We start from the raw sequence: 24,348 nt of genomic DNA, 5'->3' as shown, positions 1-24,348 counted from the left end.
CATTCCGACTGAGCTTTGAGAACCGACCAAGATGCGTACAGTTGTTTTTATTTTTTTAAATGATCTCTGCCTAGTTCACCGTCATTGCCAGGAAATTCCATTACGGGTTTATTAACGGTTATGTTTTGATTAAATTGCACCTTGTTGCCTGCAGAATTAATCTTGAAAATTAATTTCATTAACACACGACGGTCTGCTGCCTGCAGTGCATGAGACTACGAGAGAATCCAGTGAGGAACGTTAAAAGCTGAACTCCAGAAGAACGTGGGGAAAAAAATCATAACGGAAACGTGAAACAGGAGAGACTGTGATTGTGACTCACGTTGTCTAACAAAATCGAGTTCTTTCTTTAAATGTGAGAAACTGATCATGTAAACAGAGCAGTCATTCCCAAAAACTGTTTTTACTCTTGTATTAAAATCACTTTTCAGTCAAGGATGGTTGACTTTGTAACATCAGACGCGTTATCAGATGAAGACGGATATAAAAGAGCAGGGTGTTTTAATGCGAGAACACGATTCCTTCTGCTCTCAGAGATTTCTTTTGCTCTCTAGAAAAATATGTTAAATTGACCCTGCTTTTATGCGAGTGCGCTCTCCTCCCATTTAGAGAACACACTCAAATTAATATGGCTCCCTCGCCGACCTTTTTTGTGCTCTTGCCCTCCAAGTTTCTTCTCCGGCTTCCAGATAATTAGGTTTTGCAAAAGAATTCTTTGAATGAATAAAAGTCGTATGTACGCACCAAAGCTGTTCAGAAAGATCGTGCTTATGCAGGCAGATTTTGTTGGTTAGCATTTGTGCTTTCCAAAAATAATTGCAGACTAAACCAGAGCAAATGGTTTAGTGTTTGTTATCGCAGCCTGTGAGAAATAAGAACTATATTTTGCAGAGTATTTGTTCCATCCAACGACGTTAATCTCGGCTCCAGTTTCTAACGTGTATTATGGTGTAAATATTCTGCGCCGTTGAAACAGAACGAGAAGAACCTCGCAGTCGTCGGATCCAATTTTCCACGCTGTTTATACTCTCTGTGCTGTGAGGATGTGTGTTTGTGCTGAGTATTCCTCTGCGTTAGACGCTCCTGTTCTCCGTGTGTGCCTTGTTCTCCCAAGAGGAATAGGATTAAAGTAGCTTTTGAACTCTGCGCATCAAAAATTTATTTCCATCTCCACGCGGGAGCTGTGCCTTAGACATCTCCCGTGTTTTTAAGGCGTATTCTTCTTGTTGAAGTCTCGCTTACAAAAACCTGAGCGTCGGGTGGTGTCAGGATCACGGACGGGTGTCAGGATTGTTCTCTTTCAACAAGTACAACTGTTCAAAATTACACTTCAAGTTGTATTATTTATTTTCAAAGGAAGTAAACTGGAGCAGAGTTTAAGGACGTGTATGGCCTCATGCAGCCTCAACATATTCTTAGCAGAGCAATCATTTCCTCTCAAAGCCAAACATTAGCTATAAAGTCACCTCCAAAACTATTGGAACAGCAAGGCCAATTCAGTAATTTGTGCTCCACACCAAAGACACTTGGGTTTGAGATCAGAGGATGGTGATGAGTCGAGAGTTTAGGATTTCAGCTTTTATTTATTTCCTGGTATTTACACCTAGACGTGTTAAACAACATAAAACATAGAACTTTTTGTATTAATTTTTAGGCAAGCAAATGTATAGGAACAGAAAAGTCTTGAAGTAAATGAAAGTAAATAACACTTAATATTTGGCTGTGACTCACTGACATCAAACTGTTGGTTTCTTCTTCTGTGAAGCTTTTCCAGGTTTTTACTGCAGCTGTTGTTTGTTTCGGGGGGTTTCTCCCTTCAGTCTCCTCTTCAGGAGGTGAAATGCTGCTTAGTTAGGTTAAGGTCTGGTGATTGACTTGGCCAGTCTAAAACCTTTCACTTTTCCCCCCTGATGAAGTCCTTTGTTGAGGTTTGTTGTTTAACCCTCTTACCCCTAAGTTCCCACAGTATTATGTCCCATAACCCTATATTCCCCAGAGAAACAGCACGCCAACCCTGAGTTCCTGGGCCAAAATCAACATTTTAATTTGAACATTTTTAGGCCTTGAAACAACTTATAATAATGTATTTGTGTAATCTTACTTTGAAAATGAAGCAGTTCAGTGTTTTTACTAAACTTAGAGCACAATTCTTACCTAGAGAAATTATGAAAAATGCTTGCTAAAATCCTTATACTCATTTAGAAGTACCATACGAGCATCAGCGTGGTCAATGCCTTTGAATAAATTCAAGTAAATAATAAATAAATAAATGCATTTTAGCGCCAAAAGTCAAGTTTCTGGTGATAATCAGACCAGCGGGTAGTGTTTTCACGAATGCACAGAGATGGTCAGGTTATGACTCCAAACCCCTGCACTGTCAGTCGCACTGGTTGATGCTGAAGATGAAGATGGATAAGGGTCTGAATCAGGAGAGTTTGGGTCACTATAAGTTTCGGTTTCAACATCGCCTGAACTTTCACTGCTGTCACTATCTAGAATCCTCGCTCTCGCCTGTGTAACTGTGTATGTTTTCTTTTTTTTCACTGTTTTAGATATACCTGTGTTCACTGCAGGTGTAACTGTAGCTGGAACACGATTAGCTTTTAGCTTTGGCATTTTTAGTTCACTTCTACTATTACACCAATATTCACGCTTGGATCAGCTTCATCGTAATGCCGGCGTAATAACGTAATCACGTCGTGACGTCATGACGTCATCAACCTTCTGGGTCAAAAAATAATAATTAAATAAGTAAGGAATCATAGCAGAGTAATGCTGGTATACCAGCCTTACAGGGATAACCTTTACACGTAAAGCCGCTATATCGGCCTTAAGGGGATTTGGCATAGACAACCAAGCTGGTATTTCGTCCTTACGGGAATAGATCAAAGACGGGCAAGCCGGTTTTTCGGCCATACGAGGTAAGAGGGTTAAGTTGTATGGTTGTAAGTTGTTTAACATGTCTAGATGTAAATATGAGGAAATGAAAGCTGAAATTCTGATCTATCGTCTCATATTCATCTTTTGATTTTAAACCTAAATGTCTTCAGTCTATAGCAAAAACAATGGCCTTGCTGTTCAAATACTTTTTGAGAGGACTATATATATATATATATATATATATATATATATATATATATATATATATATATATATATATAATCTTATAGTAAACAGTCTAAGGCACAAACTAGCATAGATGTGCTATAGTGAACTTGCTAGCCAACACATTGTGTAACTAGTTAGCTAGCTAACATTAGCACAGTACTAATAACTATTATAATGTGTGTAATTCTAACCACTACTTCATGCTACGCACTACATGAAGGTGAAGAAGTGAAAGGAACTTTTACAGATGTTCAGTTGAGAGTGTGATCACCAGTTCAATCACAGTGTGGTATGGAAGCTGCACAGTTTGTTTGTGGAGTAGCCTTCCCATCACTTCAGGATATTTACAGCACCAGGGTCATTAGGAGGGCCCACATCATTATCAAGGCCAATACACATCCACAACACAACCTCTTCACACTTCTGCCGTCTGGGAGATGGTACAGGAGTGCGAATCAAGGACAGAAAGTCTCACAAGCCATTAGACTCCTGAACAATACAATACATTAAACACTAACTACCTCATGCCCCATTAACCTCATGGACTGTTACCCTGTTACTATACTGTAGTAATAGTAAAATAATACTATATTGTATATTTTTGTAAAGGGAGACTTGCAAAGTAAGAATTTCATTGTGTGGTCTAAACCATGGTGTTTTTACTGTGCACATGACACATGAACTTAAGCTCCGCCCCTTTGCTAACACAGGTACAACAAAATCAGGACTTGTTTGGATGTTAAGGCTCTGTAAATGTTTGCACTGCAGTCAGGAGCAGTTAGTAAGAGAAAGAAAAGAGGTCAGGTCAGGATTAATGCTCAATCTGAACTCACTGCAACGTCCTTGCCTGAAAAATTGGAAGAATTTCAGCTTTTCCCCGTGTTTTAGCTGTATTTCTCCACATGCACATCTGCCCTTTCTTAATCCTGTGTCAGTGAAGGATTTAGGGAGAAACATGGTGTTCTTGTCTTCTCTCTCTCTCTCTCTCTCTCTTTCTCTCTCTGCCTTCCTCCTATTCTTGATTTAATGCCTCTCTCTGTCTTAGAGTGGATTATGAAGTGCTGAGTCTCATGGTGAAGTTTTTTCTGTTTCTCGGTCATTTCTGGATCGGCTCCACACGCTTCGGGTTTCAGTACACACGGAAAAGTCAAACTGCTTTTACTCAAATATGTCTTGGTTTATTTTATTTCAGTAGATTCTGTTAACCATCTTTGGAAAAAAAAACATAGCTATCCTGTTTGGTCAAGCTTTTGATGACAGCTTCAACAACTTTCAACATCTGCACGGTCCTGTAGGTTAATTCTGTATGACATCAAGAGAATCAGACCCTATCTCATTGAACAGGCTCCACAGCTACTAGTCCAGGCTCTTGTCATATCAAAACTGGACTACTGCAATGCACTACTCTCGGGCCTCCCAGCCAGCTTCATCAAACCCCTTCAGATGATTCAGTATGCAGCAGAACACCTTGTCTTCAACCAGCCCAAAAGGACCCGTGTCACACCCCTCTTCATCTCCTTCCACTGGCTTCCTGTAGCCACCCGTATCAAATTCAAGGCCTTGATGCTCACATATAAGACCTGGTATAGCACCCTCCTACCTCGACATTCTCCTGAAGGCTTACGTTCCCTCACACAACCTGCACAGCAAAATCACCAGTGTTGATTTAACACCCACAGTGTTGAATTCACACCCTACACTGTTTATATAAGTTCATTGGACTCATATAAACACTCTGGGTGTTAATTCAACACTAGGGATTTTACTGTGTGCGATTGATTAATGACCGACACTTAGTAGTGCCTACTCAGCGTGGCTCAAGGTCCCTTTCCAGAACTTTCACACTAACTGTCCCTCAGTGGTGAAATGAAATTCCAACCTCAATCCGGACCGCAGAATCTGTCACTATCTTCAAAAAACAGCTAAAGACCCACCTCTTCCGTGAACACCTAACTAACCCTTAAAACGCCAACCCCACATTATTTAAAAAAAAAAAAAAAAACTGGCTCTTAGAAGACTACTCTGGCTCTTACACCTCTACTCTGTGGACTTTGCTTCTCTAGAACTCAATTATAAATCTTGTACAGTAGCATTACTTGTATTGTTCTCTGCTTGACATATCACTTTGCTTGTATTTCCTCATTTGTAAGTCGCTTTGGATAAAAGCGTCTGCTAAATGAATAAATGTAAATGTAAATGTTTGACCTAATGTGACTCCAATCACCTGACTTTAACTGACAAACTCAAATAACTGACTTTAATTAACTGACTAAACAACTGACTCTAATCAACTGACTTTTAACTGACTCTAATCAACTGACTCCAATCAACTGAGTCTCATCAAATTACTTTAATCAACTTACTCTAATCGATTGACACTAACTGACTCCATGCAACCGGTTCCATCAAACCATGCATTTGACTCCGATCAAATGACTCCATCCAACTGACTCCTACCAAATGATTCCATTGAGCTAACTCTATCCAACTGACTCAACCCCTTCTATTCAAACTAGATATATTTTATGAGTTTCCTTTTAGGGAAAATGGGCTGAGCTATGAAGTTCTGTTAGGATCAGGAGCAACGGCAAAACTGCAAACCACTGTTTTGAGCCATTTACATAAAATGATTTCATTTTAAAGTATTTATCCCAGGTCTAGAAACACATTTACGAAATAGAAACTACAGCGAGTATTTCACAGCAGATCCTGAAACATTTCCGAAACCCAATACGTTTTATACGGCCGTAGCGTGTATAAATTAAAGTTACAGGATGTTCCGGTGCGCATGTTCAGCTTTTATGGATTTATTTCTGGCTGTCTCCAGCGAAAGGCCATTTACAGCACTTCTCCTTAATTAAGCCCAGTGACACCTCGTTATACACGATACTCCGACACAGCCTCTTTACATAACAGCTAATTAATTACTGCGGCTACTTCTTTAATGAGAATCTGAACAAACTGCCTGATCTGCATTATTAACAAGAGAAAAATCGATCTCACTGAATCACTCCGTGCACTAACTATCTGGGATGATTTGTCATTTCTTTTCCACAGACGGCTACACGACGGATGATATCGAGTTTTACTGGCGAGGTGAAAACAGCGCCGTGACAGGAGTGGAGAGAATAGAGCTGCCTCAGTTCTCCATAGTCGACTACAAGCTCATAGCCAAGAAGGTGGTTTTCTCTACAGGTGAAGAGGAACATTCCCAAAGTTCTCTCTGATTCTGTGGAAATGATATTACAGAAATAAAAGTTTTTTGGGTTTTTTTTTTTTAATCTGAACAGATTATCTACTTAGAACAATAGAAACAATAGAAACCATCATAATTTGTAATGGTTATATTTGTAATGGTTATAATGGGAAGTGGTTTTAATGGAAACTCTAATGATCCCTGTGGGTCTCTACTGGTTAACTGCTGCCTTCTATTGGTGGCTTGTTATGTCTAGTGGATGCCATTAAGGAGCAATAGGACACCTTTGACATTTGATGATGGTTTGTAATGGTATTTGTAATGGAAAGCATTAGAATTTCTGTGATGGTTTCTATTGTTTTTTGTTTTTTTAATTAAGCTAATTAACCACAAAAACATTTTTCATGACCTTTTTAATAAAAAGCATTTCTAGATGATATAATGCTTTATCCCAGAGCGCTGCTGCTGAGTTCTGGATTCTGATGGGTCAGAAGGTGTTGATTAGTTTTCTGTAACAGTGGCTCTGATAGTAGCGCAGCTTAGAGTCTAATACGTTATTGTTTCTATACTAACAGCTCTTTTACAGGGACGTGTACAGCGGACGCTCCACATAAATGCTTTTTTTAAAAAAGAAAAAATGTGATTCTTTGAGGAGATTTTTATTTAATATGTAATATAATTTAACATGGAAGGAGTCTCCAGTGTCAGCGCTTTGTAACAGAGGTAAAGCTCTAACTTGACATTTTCCCACATCTTCATTACAGATGAGTTTACGCTCCTGCGTTATAAGCATGTAGAAAACATCATTTGGGGATGTGCTGTTATAGGAAAATAATCAACTTTGGTGTGAGAACGTTAACTCAAATTAAAGCCAAAAACGACGTCAGCCATGTTAAGTTGGTTTCACTTTTTTCTTCTCCTCAGCACGGTTTAATGTTATACAGAAGATTTCTGCACGTCCCCACAGAACACTTCAGTTTTAATTTTTTCCTCTGTTTCTAAATTACCTCACCTGAATCAGCTAATGGCGCCCCTCTGTAATTAAGCTAAATCAAGTTCATTAAATCAAAGAAAACATGAACCTGTGCAGTGTTCTGCTCCTCAAGGAGTTCCACATGATCCCCTGGTTAAAGGGTTATTAAGACTATTGAGCACCAAAACTTCCCAGACTACTCCGTTCAGGTGTTTGTGCAGGTACGCATGGACTTCTCCTCACATCTGGAGGTCACTCGGGTCGAGTCCAGATGATTTTCACTTTATCTTTTTTTTTTTTTTGGGTTCACTGAGCATCACACACATATCAATCTAAATATCCAACTGAGGAACAGTAAAGAAGTGTAAACACCTCTGTGCTGAAGATGTAGGAAAACGTGGGGGTTGCGCATGTAACCCTGTTCCCTGAGAAGGGAATGAAACGTTGCATTTAGCATAACAGTATGGGAAGCGCCCTTGCGCGCGTGACCGGTATCTGAAGCTTGTGTAAAATCATGCCTCTACTTATAGGCCTGCCATGATCAGGTGACGTGGCAATTAAGCACATCGCATGATATATATATATATATATATATATATATATATATATATATATATATATATATATGGCACCTGTGAACCACGCCGCCAGCCTCTATTATCTGAAGCGAAGACGCAATTCACAGGCCTGCCCTGGTATGACAAAGCTATGCAGCGTCTCGTTCCCTTCTCAGGGAACAGGGTTACTTAACCCCGACGTTCCCTTTCAAAGGGAACGAGACACTTGAGCCCGGGGTGGAATGAATATCCAGGCTGTAATAATGAATGAATGTGTGTGGCGTAGACCAGCCTGCAGCAGCACACACATCCTGCAAGGATACCCCTTGGATAAAGCCTTCGAGATGGCGACCACCCTAGTGGAATGAGCTCTTATGTCCAGAGGCGTGGCGAGACTGTGCGCCTCGTAAGCCATAGACATTGCTTCCACTATCCAATTAGAGATGCGCTGCTTTGACACAGCATCACCTTTACTGTCACCGTCAAAGCAGACCAGCAGCTGCTGGGACTTACGCCACTGGCCTCAGCCATCTGACATCACGCATGAACCTCGAAGTTAGAGGATGTTTCCCCACAGAGGCTCCATCAACAGGGGCATGGCTGGCCGAAACAGCAGCCACGTAAACCCTGATTGTAGAAGGAGCCCACTCTGCTGAGAAACATTCTTGTAAGAACTCCAGGACTGTAGCTATTGCGCAGTTCACTGGGTCTAGCTGACGTTCCTCACGCCACAAGACTAAAAGCCGCCACTTGAGCGGATACAATTTCCTTGTGGATGGTGCTCTAGCATTTAACATGGTCTCTACAACCTCAGTTGTGAGACCAGAATCTGTGAGCTGGTGCCCCTCAGGGGCCAGTTTCCATAGTTCTGGCCGAGGGTGATAAATCAGTCCTCCGGCTTGAGACAGTAGATCCCTGCGGATGGGAATCTCCCAAGGAGTACCGTCGAGCAGGGAAATTATCTCCGAGAACCATATTCAAGTGGGCCAATAAGGTGCTACTAGCAGCAGACGTAGACGGTCTTGGCGAACTCTCGCTAGAACTTGTGGGAGCAGAGCGATCAGGGGAAAAGCATGTAGACGTGACCTCGGCCACGTGTGCACCGTGGCGTCCAGCCCAAATGGTGCGGGAGGATTGAGGGTGAACCACAGTGGGCAATGTGTTGTCTCCTCGGAGGCGAACACATCCACTTCCGCTTGTCCGAACCGCCGCCATATGGACTCCACCACTTGTGGATGGAGCCTCCAACCCGCGGGCCTCATCCCATACCTCGACAGGATGTCTGCCCCTACATTCCGGCTGCCCGGAATGTACATTGCACTCACTGACAAGAACTTTCCCTCTGCCCACAGAAGGATTAGTTGTGCCTGCCTGAACAGGGGGCGTGAACGTAACCCTCCCTGGTGTTTGATATATGAGACCACCGCTGTGTTGTCTGATGCAACTAGCACATGGTGACCTCTCAACTGAGGAAGAAAGAATTTCAGTGCTAGGAATACGCCCTGCATCTCTAGGCGATTTATATGCCACTCCAGATGAGGGCCACTCCAAAAACCGTGAGCTGGACAGCCATTTAAGACTGCACCCCAGCCCGTGAGGGACGCGTCTGTCATTACTGTCTTGCAGTAAGGAGATGCTCCTATAGTGTGACCCGAGGCTAGAAACTACGGGCACCTCCAAATACTCAGAGCACGCAGGCATCGCCGCATGACACTGATTACTCTCAGAGGTTTCATACTCAGATGAAACCCCCGACTTTTCAGCCACCACTGAAATGGTCTCATGTGCAATAGGCCCAACGGTATGACGTTGGCTGCTGCTGCCATAAGGCCCAACAGTCTCTCGTAGAGACTGGAGGGGATGCCCAGACTTGGCTTTATCTTGCTCAAAGTTGATAACATCGATCCTACGCGTGTTGAGGATAGAAACGCCCTCATCGTAGTAGAATCCCATATAACCCCTAGAAAAGTTGTCCTCTGCACTGGAGAAAGCATACTTTTCTTGAGGTTCACCATGAGCCCCAAGCTCCTCATGTGGGCAAGAACGATGTTGAACCACCTGTGACCTGGATCGTGCTAGAATTAACCAGTTGTCCAGGTAGTTTAGTACACGGATGCCCTGGAGTCGCAAGGGAGCCAGAGCAGCATCAGCACTTTGTGAAGGTGCGAGGGGATAAAGCTAGCCCGAAGGGAAGAACCCGAAATTGGTATATGTTGTCTCCAAACGCAAACCTCAGGAACTTCCTGTGGCTGGGCGATATTCCTATGTGGAAATCTGCATCTTTCAGATCTATCGTCACAAACCAGTCCTCGGACTGAATCTGTGGCACGATAAGTTTGAGCGTCAGCTTCTTGAACCTGTATGTCCGAAGGGTACAGTTCAGATGACGCAGATCTAAAATTAGCCGCATACTCCCAGCTTTTTTGCGGACCAGGAAATAACAGCTGTAAAAACCTCCCTCCATTAGGGAACGGGGTACATGTTCTATGGCCCCTTTGTCCAAAAGGGAACTTACTTCCTGCACTAATATTGGGCTCTGCTCTGTGCTGACAACTGTGGTGAGCACACCTCTGAACCGGGGGGGTCGAGCTCTGAACTGGACCTGGTAACCCTTTGGGTAGTAGTTTCCACACTGCCAAATGGTCTTTCAGTGATGTTAGCTTTTCCACATTTCGTTGGAGGGAAAGCATCAGATTTCCATTGCCCTGTGACAGCTCGCTGACCAGAGAAGGCTGAAAACACGGGATGGCCTTGGCCAGGGCAGGCCCTACACTAGCACTGGGGGCTATCGGCCCTAACAATCTCATATCCCCTGATACGTCCCTCCGCAGCCCATCAGGACCGTTCCTTCTTGCCTGCTTTGCTTTTATGATCATTCTTAGATCAGGCCTCTTAGCAGGCTGTTTTGGCCGCCCGGTCCCCCTGGCTTTCTGCAGGGGGAGGCGGGCCACCACACTCGCCTTCTGTGCCTCCCTCACACTAGCGCTGGCCCGGGCTCCACTCATGGAGGCCCGGGCGAACTCAACACGATGGGGAAGGAACTGGCTGAACGCCGCCGTTTGCTGTTTTGCCTCGCGAAACCTGTCGTCGATGGCATTAACCGCGCCGCCAAACAGGCCGGAAGGTTTAACTGGGGCGTTCAGCAAAGAGACCTTATCTTTGTCCCCCATCCCTGAGATGTTGAGCCATAGGTGCCTCTCCGCCACAACCAGGCTACCCATTGAACGGCTGATATGACGGGCCGTTTGTTTGGAAAGATAAATCTGTGGCTCTGCCATTCCCTCCACCCCAATTCCCTCCCCAGTATCGAGCTCACTCAGCAGGTCTGCTTGGTAGGCCTGCAACACTGCCATTGTGTGCAGTGACCCAAAAGAAAGACCCGCTGCTGCATAGGCTTTGCCCACCAACGCCAAGGTGGCTTTACATGGCTTAGAAGGTAAAGTTGGCCTCCCTAAATTACCTGCCGTTGATGGAGGGAGGTGGCTCGCAAGCGCCTCCTCCACTTTTGGCATCGCTAAATAGCCGTGCTGCTCACTCCCCATGACGGCTGAGTAATCAGACGTCACGGGGTTATAAACATGGCTAGTGTATAGTTTTCCAGAAGCGTGATATCTCATCATGCACTTCTGGAAAAAAGGGGAGTTTTCTGTGGTGTGAGGGAGCTTTATATTTATTTTCACTGGAGAGGAAGCGCTCATCCAGCCTGCTACGAGCCACTTCCTCTTCCCCGGGCCAGTCTATATTCAACTTTTCAACTGCTCTAGTAATCACCTCAAGCAGCTCTTTATATACTTTAGAGCTGCTGTCGGTTTTTGGTGCAGTGGCACCCTCTACCAACTCCTTGGAGTCAGGGAGGGTGTTTTGGCTTTCCATAGAGGAAGGAGGAGTCGCAATGCGAGCTCCAAAGTCAGGCGGAGAGCCGGAACCGGAAGACAGAGCAATAGATAGAACAGCGCTCATCTCCAGCTCCTCTTCCAAATTCATACGAGAACCCCACGACCTTAGCCGGCTGGCTGCCTCGGCAGCGGCTGGCCCAGATCCACGTGGCTCTGAAACCCAACTCCCTTCGGACGAGAAGAGAGCAAGTCGAGAGCGGAGCTGCCTAATCGTGAAATGTTCACAATGCTGACAGTCAGACCCCTCAAGGGCTGCTGTCGCATGCGCTACGCCCAAACACTTCACACAGAAAGCGTGTCCGTCCGTGATGAAACGGGAGCAAGGCGTAACACACTTTCTGAATTCTCGCTCATTATTTCCCTCTCTTTTCTTTTCTTTTTTTTCTAAAAAAGGGATATAAAATTTTAGAGATTTTGAAAAAATATAGAGTAGAAATGAAGCGTTTTTTGTCACACAAACAACAGACATGCAGTCTCGCTGAAGATAATAAGGCTGGTTCACAGGTGCCATATATATATCATGTGACGTGCTTAATTGCCACGTCACCTGATCATGGCAGACCTATAAGTAGAGGCATGATTTTACACAAGCTTCAGATACCAGTCACGCGTGCAGGGGCGCTTCCCATACTGTTATGCTAAATGCAACGTCGAAGTTCCCTTTGAAAGGGAACTTAAAGTTACAGCTTTAAATCTGACTGTTATACAGTGTTGACACTGGAGACTCCTTCCGTACACGTTATGTTTCACTATATCTAAGATTTTTCAAAATCTGTTTATTTTCAGTGGAGTGTCCGTTGTTGCTATAGAAACGATAAAGTATTAGAACGAGTGCGTTAATATAAACCAGCGCTTTCAGAGCTGCTGTTATAGAGGATTAATCAACACCTTCTGACCAATCACAATCCAGATCTGTGTATATTCAGCTATATTTTTATTAATAAGTAGATTTCCACATGATTATTTTTACAGTGTAGCACAAAGTAAATGTGTGCTTTGATCCATTCAAAACATGTAGAAATCTTCACCTTAACCTCCTGGCAGAAGCATCCAAATTTGAGGTTAAAATATGTTACTCCCCATGCACTGGGTTTTTAATTATTTTTTTGATCTTATAAATGACACGCATGTTCGTGATCTCGTTATCATGTTCCCCCAGGTGCTTATCCTCGCCTGTCCCTCAGCTTCAAGCTGAAGAGAAACATCGGCTACTTCATCCTGCAGACCTACATGCCCTCCATCCTGATCACCATCCTGTCCTGGGTCTCCTTCTGGATCAACTACGACGCCTCCGCCGCCCGAGTCGCTTTAGGTACAAACTCCAACGCCCACTGTTTACTATAACGCTAGGCTACATATTAGCATGTTTACTATAACACTAGTCCGTGTATTAGCATGTTTACTATAGCGCTAGTCTGCGTTTTAGCCTGTTTTCTATAATGCTAGTCTGCGTTTTAGCCTGTTTACTATAACACTAGTCTGCATTTTATCCTGTTAACTATAATGCTAGTCTGCGTTTTAGCCTGTTTTCTATAAAGCTAGTCTGCATTTTAGTCTGTTTTCTATAATGCTAGTCTGCATTTTAGCCTGTTTACTATAACACTAGTCTGCGTTTTAGCCTGTTTACTATAATGATAGTCTGTGTTTTAGCCTGCTTACTATAATGATAGTCTGTGTTTTAGCCTGCTTACTATAATGCTAGTCTGCGTTTTAGCCTGTTTACTATAATGCTAGTCTGCATTTTAGCCTGTCTACTGTAACGCTAGTCTATGTTTTAGCCTGTTTACTATAACTCTATTCTGCGTTTTAGCCTGTTTACTATAAAGCTAGTCTGCGTTTTTGGCCCTTGTTCTGACAGACATGTAAATTGCAAAAAATATTTTTTTTAAAAAATCATTTTGATTAGCTTGTGATGGAAATGAGATTGGAGGACTAGCTGTGTACTCGTTAACTTCACTAATTTGTATTCAGCTGAGCGCTCTGATTTCTCTGTATATTTTTGTTCTTTCATTTCACTGACAGCCTGTATTTTTCCCTGTCATGCTGGATTATGTAAACACACACACACACACACACACACACACACGAAATAAACAGTGTGCTCTCACTGATTGGAGCCTGACCTGGATTGAGTTAGCTATCAGGATGACAAACAAAAAACAAGGGTTTTTAGAATAAAACAGCATAAATTTAACCCAAGCCATGTGAGCCGAGCTGAGAGGGTGTGACTTGTTTATCATTCGTGGTTGCTTTGGCTCTCGTTTGGTTATTAGCTATAATAGTAGCATTAAAGCTAATTTGGATCAGATTTTACATGCAGGCTAACAGACAGCAGAAGAAAACTGTCTTTTTCTGAGCGCTTAATGACGTCATTGCCATAAACAATGACCGACGTAAATCATTCTCTTCCGTCCGTGTCCAGTTCATGACTCTATAACTCACAGAGTCTCATTACCGTCTCCATCCTGGCAACAAACAGCACACGATCCATCAGAATGACACCACGAACGACGAGCCTTGCTAGCAGTGGGACATCGTTTGTCCAAAACTTGGCAGTGTGGTTAAGTTGCTTGCACTTGCAGGAGTTTGTTATAAAAAACGCAGTGATGCTAACGCTCTGACTTGGCGCAGGAGAAGCCGTATTGTCATGATTAGTCGTTTGTTCGTGAAAGAGTTGATACGTTCTAGATGTGTGACTCTCATCTATGTGTGACTGAGGCAGCATGGAGGTATAATGTTATTTTATTCATTAGAAAGTTTATTGAGTTTATTGAACAGTTTTATTGACAAACCGAGAAAAAAACTGGTAATGATTCATTTGGGAATCAAAACAGCTGACACCTAGATGAACACTTTACAGTTGGTTGTGTGACTGTAAGTCATTCCCTTCAAATACTATTGAAGTTAGAAACGTGTATACCAATGTCGTATGTAACATTAACGACGGTCCCTTAATTTGTGCATATCTGTGAATACCGAACGTCCAACATCAAGCCAGCTTTATGCCAGTCCGCTAGGTTCATCTTCTCTTGTGGCTTGTCAGCACAATCCCACCACTAGGGGCCGGCCCAGAGTAACATGTTACAATAGTATCGGCAATCCATTGCTCTTCCTGTGAGACCCGGTTGTGAAGACTTGAATTTTAAGATCTGAATTTGTGAGGTTGAAAAGTAATGTGTTGAAATATTACCTGATGAATAATGAAGATGGTATTTTAATAACTGAATATTTTGGAACTGTATTTTAGGAAGGTGAATATGTGTGCATTGTATTTTGAATGCTGGAATTTTGTTTTAAATCAAAATATACAAACCCAGTGAATTGCAGAGGAAACTAATTCAAGCATTGATATTGCTGTGTTTTTTTGTTTGTTTGTTTGTTTGTTTTTTCAATTTGTGTCAAATTGCTGGGCAGAAAAATTCAAGTATTGTTATGTTGATAACAATTTTTTGTTAAAAATTTGTTAAAATATTGATATGTTTTATTCAATTTATGTAATTCAACATGCCATTTTGCCTTAAGGACATTTGGTACTATTATACTTCCATATATACAGGCTAAAACGCAGACTAGTGTTATAGTAATGCTAATTAGCCACAAACTTCATTTATATGTGCAAATATAAGTATTATATAACCAAATTTGAGCATTATTTTCCATGGATGATCCAAATTACAATCATTCTGAGCTTTTATTTATTTTAGTACTATTATTATTATTTTTTTAAAAGAATTTATTACCTGATTTTCTCAGATGTTTGTTTCGATGTTCGTTTTCTCGGCTGTGACGTTTAGCTGTAGATGTACAGTTCTTAAGAACATAACAGTATCTGTGTAAAAATAGGAAAAATACAAAAATGTAAGTTGCTTTATCTTCTTTTCTCATTTATTTATTTATTTATTTATTTATTTTTAAATAATGAAATAACATTCCACTTTCTGTACAGGTATCACGACCGTGCTCACCATGACAACCATCAACACACACCTGCGAGAGACGCTTCCTAAAATCCCGTACGTCAAAGCCATCGACATGTACCTGATGGGCTGCTTCGTCTTCGTCTTCCTCGCCCTGCTCGAGTACGCTCTCGTCAACTACATCTTCTTCGGACAAGGACCTCAGCGGCAGAAGAAAGCGGCAGAGAAAGCGTCCAACGCCAACAACGAGAAAATGAGGATGGATTCCAACAAGGTACGTATTTATATGCATGTAGGGAAGGAGTCTCCATTGTCAGTGCTGTGTAACAGTTTTTCCACATCTTCAGTTCAGAGGAGTTTACACTTCTTAACAGTTGGTGAGGGAACGACTGCTATTTTTTAATAGATAAAAATTGTTGCCACACACACACACACACACTCACACACACACACACACACACACACACACACACACACACACACACACACACACAGAGTGTTACTCATGTACTCGATGTAGATTTGCTAACCCGGTGTTTTCAGGTTCTGTATATGATGTGTGTACTGTTTGAATCATTTTGTCCAGTCAATTTTCATTTTATGAATGTTTATGAATGTTTATTAATGTTTCACTAAACAGAATCACAGGGCTGATATAGTTTGCTGTTGATATCAGACAGCCACAAAAAAAACTGAAGAAAAACCTGTCGAGTGCTACAGTAGTGAATGTTAGGGTTCTGTATGCTGGATTGTCTCTCATGATAAACGATTTGAGCAATTTGTAAAATGCGAAATAAACGGAAAGTGGAAAATAAACGGTGCTAAAATTCATAAGCTTTTTTTCCCTGGACTCTGAGGAAAAAATATAAATAGAATTGATCAGCGTTTGATATACATATACGTTCATTCGTTTAAAAGCAGAGACGAGAGAGAGAGAGAAAATTCCCAAGATGGCTTATGGAGACCGAGGGATTCGAACGCGGAACCTTCCACAGAAACTGAACTGCCGAAGTTTCACTGACTCCTGATGCTATGAAGAACATCATGATTGAGTTCTGATCTGAACCAGATGTTCTGATGTTAGAAGATTAAAAACAGCAACAACTGAAAAGAATGAAAAAATTATAATGTGGGAAAAAATGAATCTCTCTGTTGATAACTGACAGTTCGGAGCTCCTGGAGGGAAACAAACAAGCACGAGAAAAACATCTTCGCGCACACGTGAAAATTTCTGAAAGAAAAGAACGTGTAAAGTTTTTCAATACATTTTCACGTGTGCAAGATTTTCTGTTTTCACAAAATTTTTGTTTGTTTGGTTTTTTTTTTTTTTGGTTTTTTTTTATTATTGAATTGACTGATATTATGAAGAACATCACGATTGAGTGCTGATCAGAACCAAATGTTTTGATGTCAGAAGTTTAAATCCAGCCATTGTTAAATTTAAATATTAGCATTTAAAACATGTTCACTGTTTATAATTGATAATTTAAAAAAAAATTTAAATACACAAAAAAATCTTGTGCATGCAAACGAAAATTAGTCATTTTCACAAGTTGTTTTCTTTTTTAAAAAGGACATGATTTGTTTTTGAGAGAATAACCACATCCTTTAAGCATGCTATTTCTTTACGGGGAAAACATCTTGTGAAAGTAACTCATTTTCATGTCCACATACAGTGCATCCGGAAAGTATTCACAGTGCTTCACTTTTCCCACATTTTGTTATGTTACAGCCTTATTCCAAAATGGATTAAATTCATTATTTTCCTCAAAATTGTACAAACAATACCCCATAATGACAACGTGAAAGAAGTTTGTTTGAAATATTTGCAAATTTATTAAAAATAGAAAACAAAAAAAGTACATGTACATAAGTATTCACAGCCTTTGCTCAGTACTTTGTTGAAGCACCTTTGGCACCAATTACAGCCTCAAGTCTTTTTGAGAATGATGCTACAAGCTTGACACCTATTTTTGGGCAGTTTCTCCCTTTCTTCTTTGCAGGACCTCTCAAGCTCCATCAGGTTGGATGGGGAGCATCAGTGCATAGCCATTTTCAGATCTCTCCAGAGATGATCAATCAGGTTCATGTCTGGGCTCTGGCTGGGCCACTCAAGGACATTCACAGAGTTGTCCTGTAGTCACTCCTTTGTTATCTTGGCTGTGTGCTTAGGGTCGTTGTCCTGTTGGAAGATGAACCTTCACCCCAGTCTGAGGTTCAGAGCGCTCTGGAGCAGGTTTTCATCAAGGATGTCTCTGTACATTGCTGCATTCATCTTTTCCTCGATCCTGACTAGTCTCCCAGTTCCTGCTGCTGAAAAACATCCCCACAGCATGATGCTGCTACCACCATGCTTCACTGTAGGGATGGTATTGGCCAGGTGATGACTGGTGCCTGGTTTCCTCCAGACATGACGCTTGCTATTCAGGCCAAAGAGTTCAATCTTTGTTCAATTTTTGGTCTGAGAGTCCTTCAGGTGCCTTTTGGCAAACTCCAGGTGGGCTGTCATGTGCCTTTTACTGAGGAGTGGCTTCCTTCTGGCCACTCTACCATACAGGCCTGATTGGTGGAGTTCTGCAGAGATGGTTGTTCTTCTGGAAGGTTCTCCTCTCTCCACAGAGACACGCTGGAGCTCTGTCAGAGTGACCATCGGGTTTTTGGTCACCTCTCCGACTAAGGCCCTTCTCCCCCAATTGCTCAGTTTGGCATGGCGGCCAGCTCTAGGAAGAGTCCTGCTGGTTCCAAACTTCTTCCATTTATGGATGATGGAGGCCACTGTGCTCATTGCTGCAGTGCTCACTGTGCTCATTGCCTTCAATGCTGCAGAAATGTTTCTGTACCCTTCCCCAGATCTGTGACTCAATACAATCCTGTCTCGGAGGTCTACAGACAATTCCTTGGACTTCATGGCTTGGTTTGTGCTCTGATATGCATTGTTAACTGTGGGACCTTATATAGACAGGTGTGTGCCTTTCCAAATCATGTCCAATCAACTGAATTTACCACAGGTGGACTCCAATCAAGTTGTAGAAACATCTCAAGGATGATCAGTGGAAATAAGATATACCTGAGCTCAATTTTGAGTGTCATGGCAAAGGCTGTGAATACTTATGTACATGTGCTTTTTTTGTTTTTTATTTTTAATACATTTGCAAAGATTTCAAATAAACTTCTTTCACATTGTCGTTATGGGGTATTGTTTGTAGACTTTTGAGGAAAATAATGAATTTAATCCATTATGGAATAAGGCTGTAACATAACAAAATGTGGGAAAAGTGAAGCGCTGTGAATACTTTCCGGATGCACTGTAAGTCGAGTTTCTGGGGGTTTTTGTAAAAAAAAAATTTTGCAAAAGTCCCTTCAAGGCCTCCGTACTTCAGCAACTGAAAGAAAGCAAAGAAGAAAATAAGTCATTTGCGTTAGGAAGCTGTACATTAAAGTTTCTGATGAAATTATTTAGTGCTTTTTAAAAAGAGCATGTAGCTTGAAGTTTAATCTTTAATGCAAAAATAAATGGTGCTATAATATCAGAATAAAGAACTTCCTGATTAAGTGTTGATCAGAACCAGTTGCTTTGATGTTAAAATCTTAAATCCAGCCACGATTTGACTTTTAAAATGATTATACTGTACGTAATATATTCTGACTGAGAATAATTTTGTAATCGCATTTATTCCAAAGTAACTGCAAACTTTTTTTTTAAGCAAATATTTGACCTAGTCTTTATCTCTGACATGTGTAGGAAAATAATAAATATACAAAATTTAAATAATTAATTTTAACTGTCAATATTGTTCAGAATTTCTAGCGGCTTGTTTATTTTCTGAAGCTCATTTCCTTATATGCTAATAACACATCCGCAAGCTAAACATTTATATTATTCTAAACGGCATCGTTAGTGTAGCATAAAGCTAAATAAACGTATTCCTCGTGCACTTCGAGACAGCTGACGGTGTGGTTTTGTGTGCTTGCAGTGGTTGATGGGAAATGTAGTTCAGAGAAACGATGCTCTGTATGCAAGAATGAAACCGAGGGATATTGACGCTCATGACTCGATGTGGGAACCGATCTTTGTGGACGATGCGGCGATAGGACTAGGCGATCAAAAAAATAAGGTATCATGTGACGAGTCATGGACGAATCCATCGATCCTGGTTGTTCTGTTTTGGTTTCAGAGCACAATTTAGTTTCTGTTTTTTTCCTTCATCGCTACCATCACTTGTCCTTCATTCTGCATTCAGAAGCGCTAGCTTAACCAAATGAGGCTAACAGTAACAACAACAACAACAACAACAACATGGCATTTACTGTAACCTTTACAAAGTGTCTCAAAACATAATACATAAACATTACAATGCAAATCACTAACTCTGTGTATTATTATTATTATTATTATTATTATTATTATTATCTAAATTGCAATAATACAACTGATACAGTTACTGAAATTCTATGCAATTATTTTTAAACCAAAAACTTATTATTATACATGTATTTTAATTTCAGCCAATATTTTAAAAATTCTAATTAAAATGAGACAAACTGTCATGTTATAATGCTCTTTTTTAATTATAATTTTAATTTTTTATTTAAGAGCTGATGAATGTTTAAGTTTGGATATATTTTATCAGTTGTATTATAAAACCTATGTAATTATATTATTTATAATTTAATATAATATAAATATATTGTTTATTATTATTTTGGTTATTTAATATTTTTGTTTATATTTTATTTATATTATTAGTAAAGTTAGTAATATGATGATATTTATATAATAAATTTGTAAGAAATTAGAAATTGTTTATTATTATATGTTTTATTTATAATAAGTCGTATTTCTTTAATCAGGAGACAAATAGTGAATTTTAAGTTTGTTCATGGTGCAATATAAATAAATGCAGTGCCCTCCATTAATATTGGCACCCTTGGTAAATATGAGCAAAGAAGGCTGTGAAAAATTGTCTTCATTGTTTAACCTTTTGATCTTTTGTTAAAAAAAAGTTAAATATCAATGGGAATATACTTCAAATATATTTTCTCATATGAATTCATAGGAGTTCCAATAGTTGTTGTACACCTACATTTAAGAAAGGGTTTTTTTAAGACAATTTTTTACAGCCTTCTTTGCTCATATTTACCAAGGGTGCCAATATTAGTGTAGAGCACTATGTATATATCTAATTAAAATCATTATCATTTTCATTAATGTTGGTGAGTGTATATTCCAAGTTTTAGAAAAAAAGGAACTTTAAACTTTAAACAATTTTTAATAAACGAATAAATGATTGACTGTTGCCTTTTATTCTGTTGGTCTGAAATGAAGGTTCCCAAATACAAAAAAACATTCATACAGTATCTAAAATATTCACTGTATATAGTTTATCCGATGTTAATCATTAAGTGAGAGATAAAGTGAATAAAATAATATGACGCAAATGGAATATTTACGTATTGGCTTTCTCGAATCATTTCCACTCTTCTGCGACTCATACTCACTAACGTACTTGACCATTGTGCTGTGTGTGTGTGTGTGTGGCACTTGAAATACATCAACTGTGTGAAATTGTGACGTAGTAATAATTATTTATTTTTATTCACTTCCTGTATTCATAAGAATTCATGTTAGTGCTTTATTGGAGTTTTAACAGATAATATAATATGAAATAAATCATAAAAATTATATTTAAAAAAAAAGTTCACAGAAAATTCACAGATAGATTTTTTTTTTTTTACCATCCAAACCTGCTGCCCATTTGCATTTCCAGCTAGCATTAGCGTCCTATATAGTTCATTGTTAGCATTCCGTGTAATAAATATTTCAGGACTAATTTCTGTCGTCTTTCAGATGGACCCTCACGAGAACATCCTCCTCACGCCTCTGGAGATGAAGAATGAGATGTCGCCGTCCGAATTAGCTCTGGGTCTCAGCGACCCTCGCAGCACCATGCTAGCGTACGACAGCTCGGCGCTACAGTACCGGAAAGCGGGACTCGCTCGGCAGAACTTCGGACGGAACGCACTGGAATGTCATGTCCCTCAGAAGAAAAGTCGACTGCGGAGACGCGCCTCGCAGCTGAAGATCACCATCCCTGACTTGACTGACGTGAACTCGATCGACAAGTGGTCGAGGATGATCTTCCCCACCGTCTTTTCCTTTTTCAACGTCGTCTACTGGCTTTACTACATCAACTGAGCATTTTAGGTGTTTTTTTTCTTGGTTAAAGTTGTCCGTTTGTTTCCTGCTGTTTATTTTCGTAATCCTGCGTTTCAGTACTGTTCATAACACGCCCATGTGTGGACGAGTGAGGCACAGAGGACAATGTAGCTGAAGCTTGCTAGCTAGTTATTAGCTACATTGCTAATTAGCTAGCGGTATTAAGTAACAGGAGTTTGAATTTGAATGTAGCTAGCATTTTATTCCTCTTGTTTACTTTTTTTGCTTTGTTTAGTTTTTGCTATTTTGAAAAGGGACCGGAGAGAAGCTTAGAAATGTATCTGTTTACATATTAGAACAAACCTTATACGGAAGTGTTAAATACAGTATTGGAACACAGACGAATATTTTAATACCTTGATATATAACAATGAATGCTAGTTTATCATTCCTTAATTGCTGGCTATTGTAACTATAATTAAACAGACCACGCCTTTTACACCTTTAGATGTTACAGTCAATTCTATAGTGTGTTTTAAATGTTTACATTTACTGATTTATTATGCATTCTGTGACTTATAGACTTGTACACAATTTCACATCCTTCTTATGATAATTTTAAGTGAAACTGCCAATGAGTGAAAATAATTCTTTAATTGATTTTTATATTCTTGATTTGTTTTTATTTTGTAAACAGGTCAAATTATCTGGTGTAGTTAATTAGAGAGTATAGAATAGTTTTTATATTTTTGTGTTGTTGTTTTTTTACACTACATAATTAGTTTTGATATTTTATTAATAGATTATAGCAAAACTAAGAACAAGAAAAATTTCAGTACTTAAAACAAGTTACTTTTCAATGTCATTAAACAATTTAATTAAAGGAATTTTAACCGATTATTTACATTTGTTTTTATCCTTACATTTTGATGTCAATTGTTTGAAATTGAGTATTTAAAAAAAAACACACACAGATTATGCAAGGACAATTCCAGAGGTTCAGTGAGGTCTCGTATTAATGAAATTTTTTTTAAAAATAATAATAAATAAATAAATAAACATATCTAATAAAATATTGCATTTTATCAGAGTTTTTTTCAGATTTTTTAAATAAAAATATTTAAATTACCAGGATTTTTCTTTTGTTCGTTTCTTTTTTTTTCTTTCTATATTTTCTAAACACAGCCAGCAGTTAAGGAGTCTGGAACAAAAAACTAATTATATTTCTTTCTTTTGTGCTCTGTTTTCTGTAAATACATGTTGTATAGGATTGTTATATGTACTGGAATTAAGTAAGCATTATTATTATTATTATTATTATTATTATTATTATTAAGCATATTTGTGTGTTTACATACGGAATGATCTGTTTCTTTACAAAAAATGTGAAAAATTAATGCCTGAACGAATCAGAAAATAAGATACTGACGTTGTGGACTGTAGCGGTCCGGTGTCTTTATTTCTGACTGGAACGTTTTGTCAGGAAAAAAAAGGGCAACTTGAATATACTCTTCTTACCTTTTACGCAAGAGGATGTACAAATATTTATATATAACCTTCAGACTAAATGCCTGTAAATGATAAAGCACAATAATGAGTGAGGAGAAGAGAAATGGTTAATAACGCTCTCCATGAAGCTTTTATTCATCACCCATTACATCTGCACTTGAAATTATTTATTTATTTTCTAAAAGGGTTTTTTTGTTGTTGTAGTTGTTTTATAAACACTAATAATGCCTCATAACCCTCTAATAAAACCTGTCATGAATCTATGATGCGGTATAAACATTGTGTAAGCGGGAATGTGCCAATAATCAGTCGTGCAATGTATTGCAGTATTTTAAACGCATGATGTTTTCGCTTCATTTGGAGGTGAGCCTGACACATCACTTCCTGTGCTTTTATACATGTCACATACATACATCACTTCCTGTGCTTTTATACCCGTCTCATAGTGAACATTTCTCTTTTCGTCAGTTGTCATGTTTGTAGATCAACAGAGAGACTGTTTCCATGGATACATTTAAACAGACTATTTACCATGGTTACATTCAGCCAGAAGTCCTTTCTGTTATATTTAATCTGTAGACATTTCCATGGATACCTTTAGTTTGAAGTAATTTCCATAGTAATCTTAAGACTGAAGTTGTTTCCATGGTTACATTCAGTCAGAAGTTGTTTCTAATGTAGAAACGGATGCTGTTCCAATGGCTACATTTAGTCCATAATTGTACCCATGGTTACATCCAGCCGGAGGTAATTTCCTCTGCTACATTTGGACAGAATTCATTTCATGGTGACATTTATTTCAGAGTTGTTTCCATGTTTACGTGTAATGATTTTCTCATTGTTATATTCAACCAGATGTCAAAGTCAGAGTTCATGGTTACATTTAGACAGATGCAGTTTCCATGGTTACATTTTAGTCCTAAATCATTTCCAAGGCTAAATTTAGTCTGAAATTGTTTCTATGATTACGTTCAATCCGAAGTCTTTTCTAATATTACATTTACATTTATTACATTCGAAATCGTTTCCATGGTT

The 24,348-nt window shown here is 39.6% G+C and overlaps 1 protein-coding gene across 2 annotated transcripts in view; it reads left to right on the top strand.

The window, feature by feature from the left end:
- LOC128622571 (gamma-aminobutyric acid receptor subunit beta-2) overlaps positions 1-23,341 on the top strand; it is an 84,529-nt gene extending 61,188 nt beyond the window's left edge. The window contains exons 6-10 of one of the 2 annotated variants that reach the window (XM_053649189.1): positions 6,166-6,303; positions 12,890-13,042; positions 15,677-15,921; positions 19,622-19,762; positions 21,496-23,341. In XM_053649189.1, coding sequence (XP_053505164.1) covers positions 6,166-6,303; positions 12,890-13,042; positions 15,677-15,921; positions 19,622-19,762; positions 21,496-21,843 — 1,025 coding nt within the window. In that variant the 3' untranslated portion in view covers positions 21,844-23,341. The remainder of the gene's footprint in view (positions 1-6,165; positions 6,304-12,889; positions 13,043-15,676; positions 15,922-19,621; positions 19,763-21,495) is intronic. The other variant, XM_053649190.1, reaches the window with a different exon arrangement.
- The last annotated feature ends 1,007 nt before the right edge of the window (positions 23,342-24,348 follow it).

The sequence above is a fragment of the Ictalurus furcatus genome, chromosome 18 (genome assembly GCF_023375685.1).
Source record: "Ictalurus furcatus strain D&B chromosome 18, Billie_1.0, whole genome shotgun sequence".
Lineage (NCBI taxonomy): Eukaryota > Metazoa > Chordata > Actinopteri > Siluriformes > Ictaluridae > Ictalurus > Ictalurus furcatus.
The sequence above is the reverse complement of the archived record's forward strand: the minus strand, read 5'-3'. Positions and strand labels throughout refer to the sequence as shown.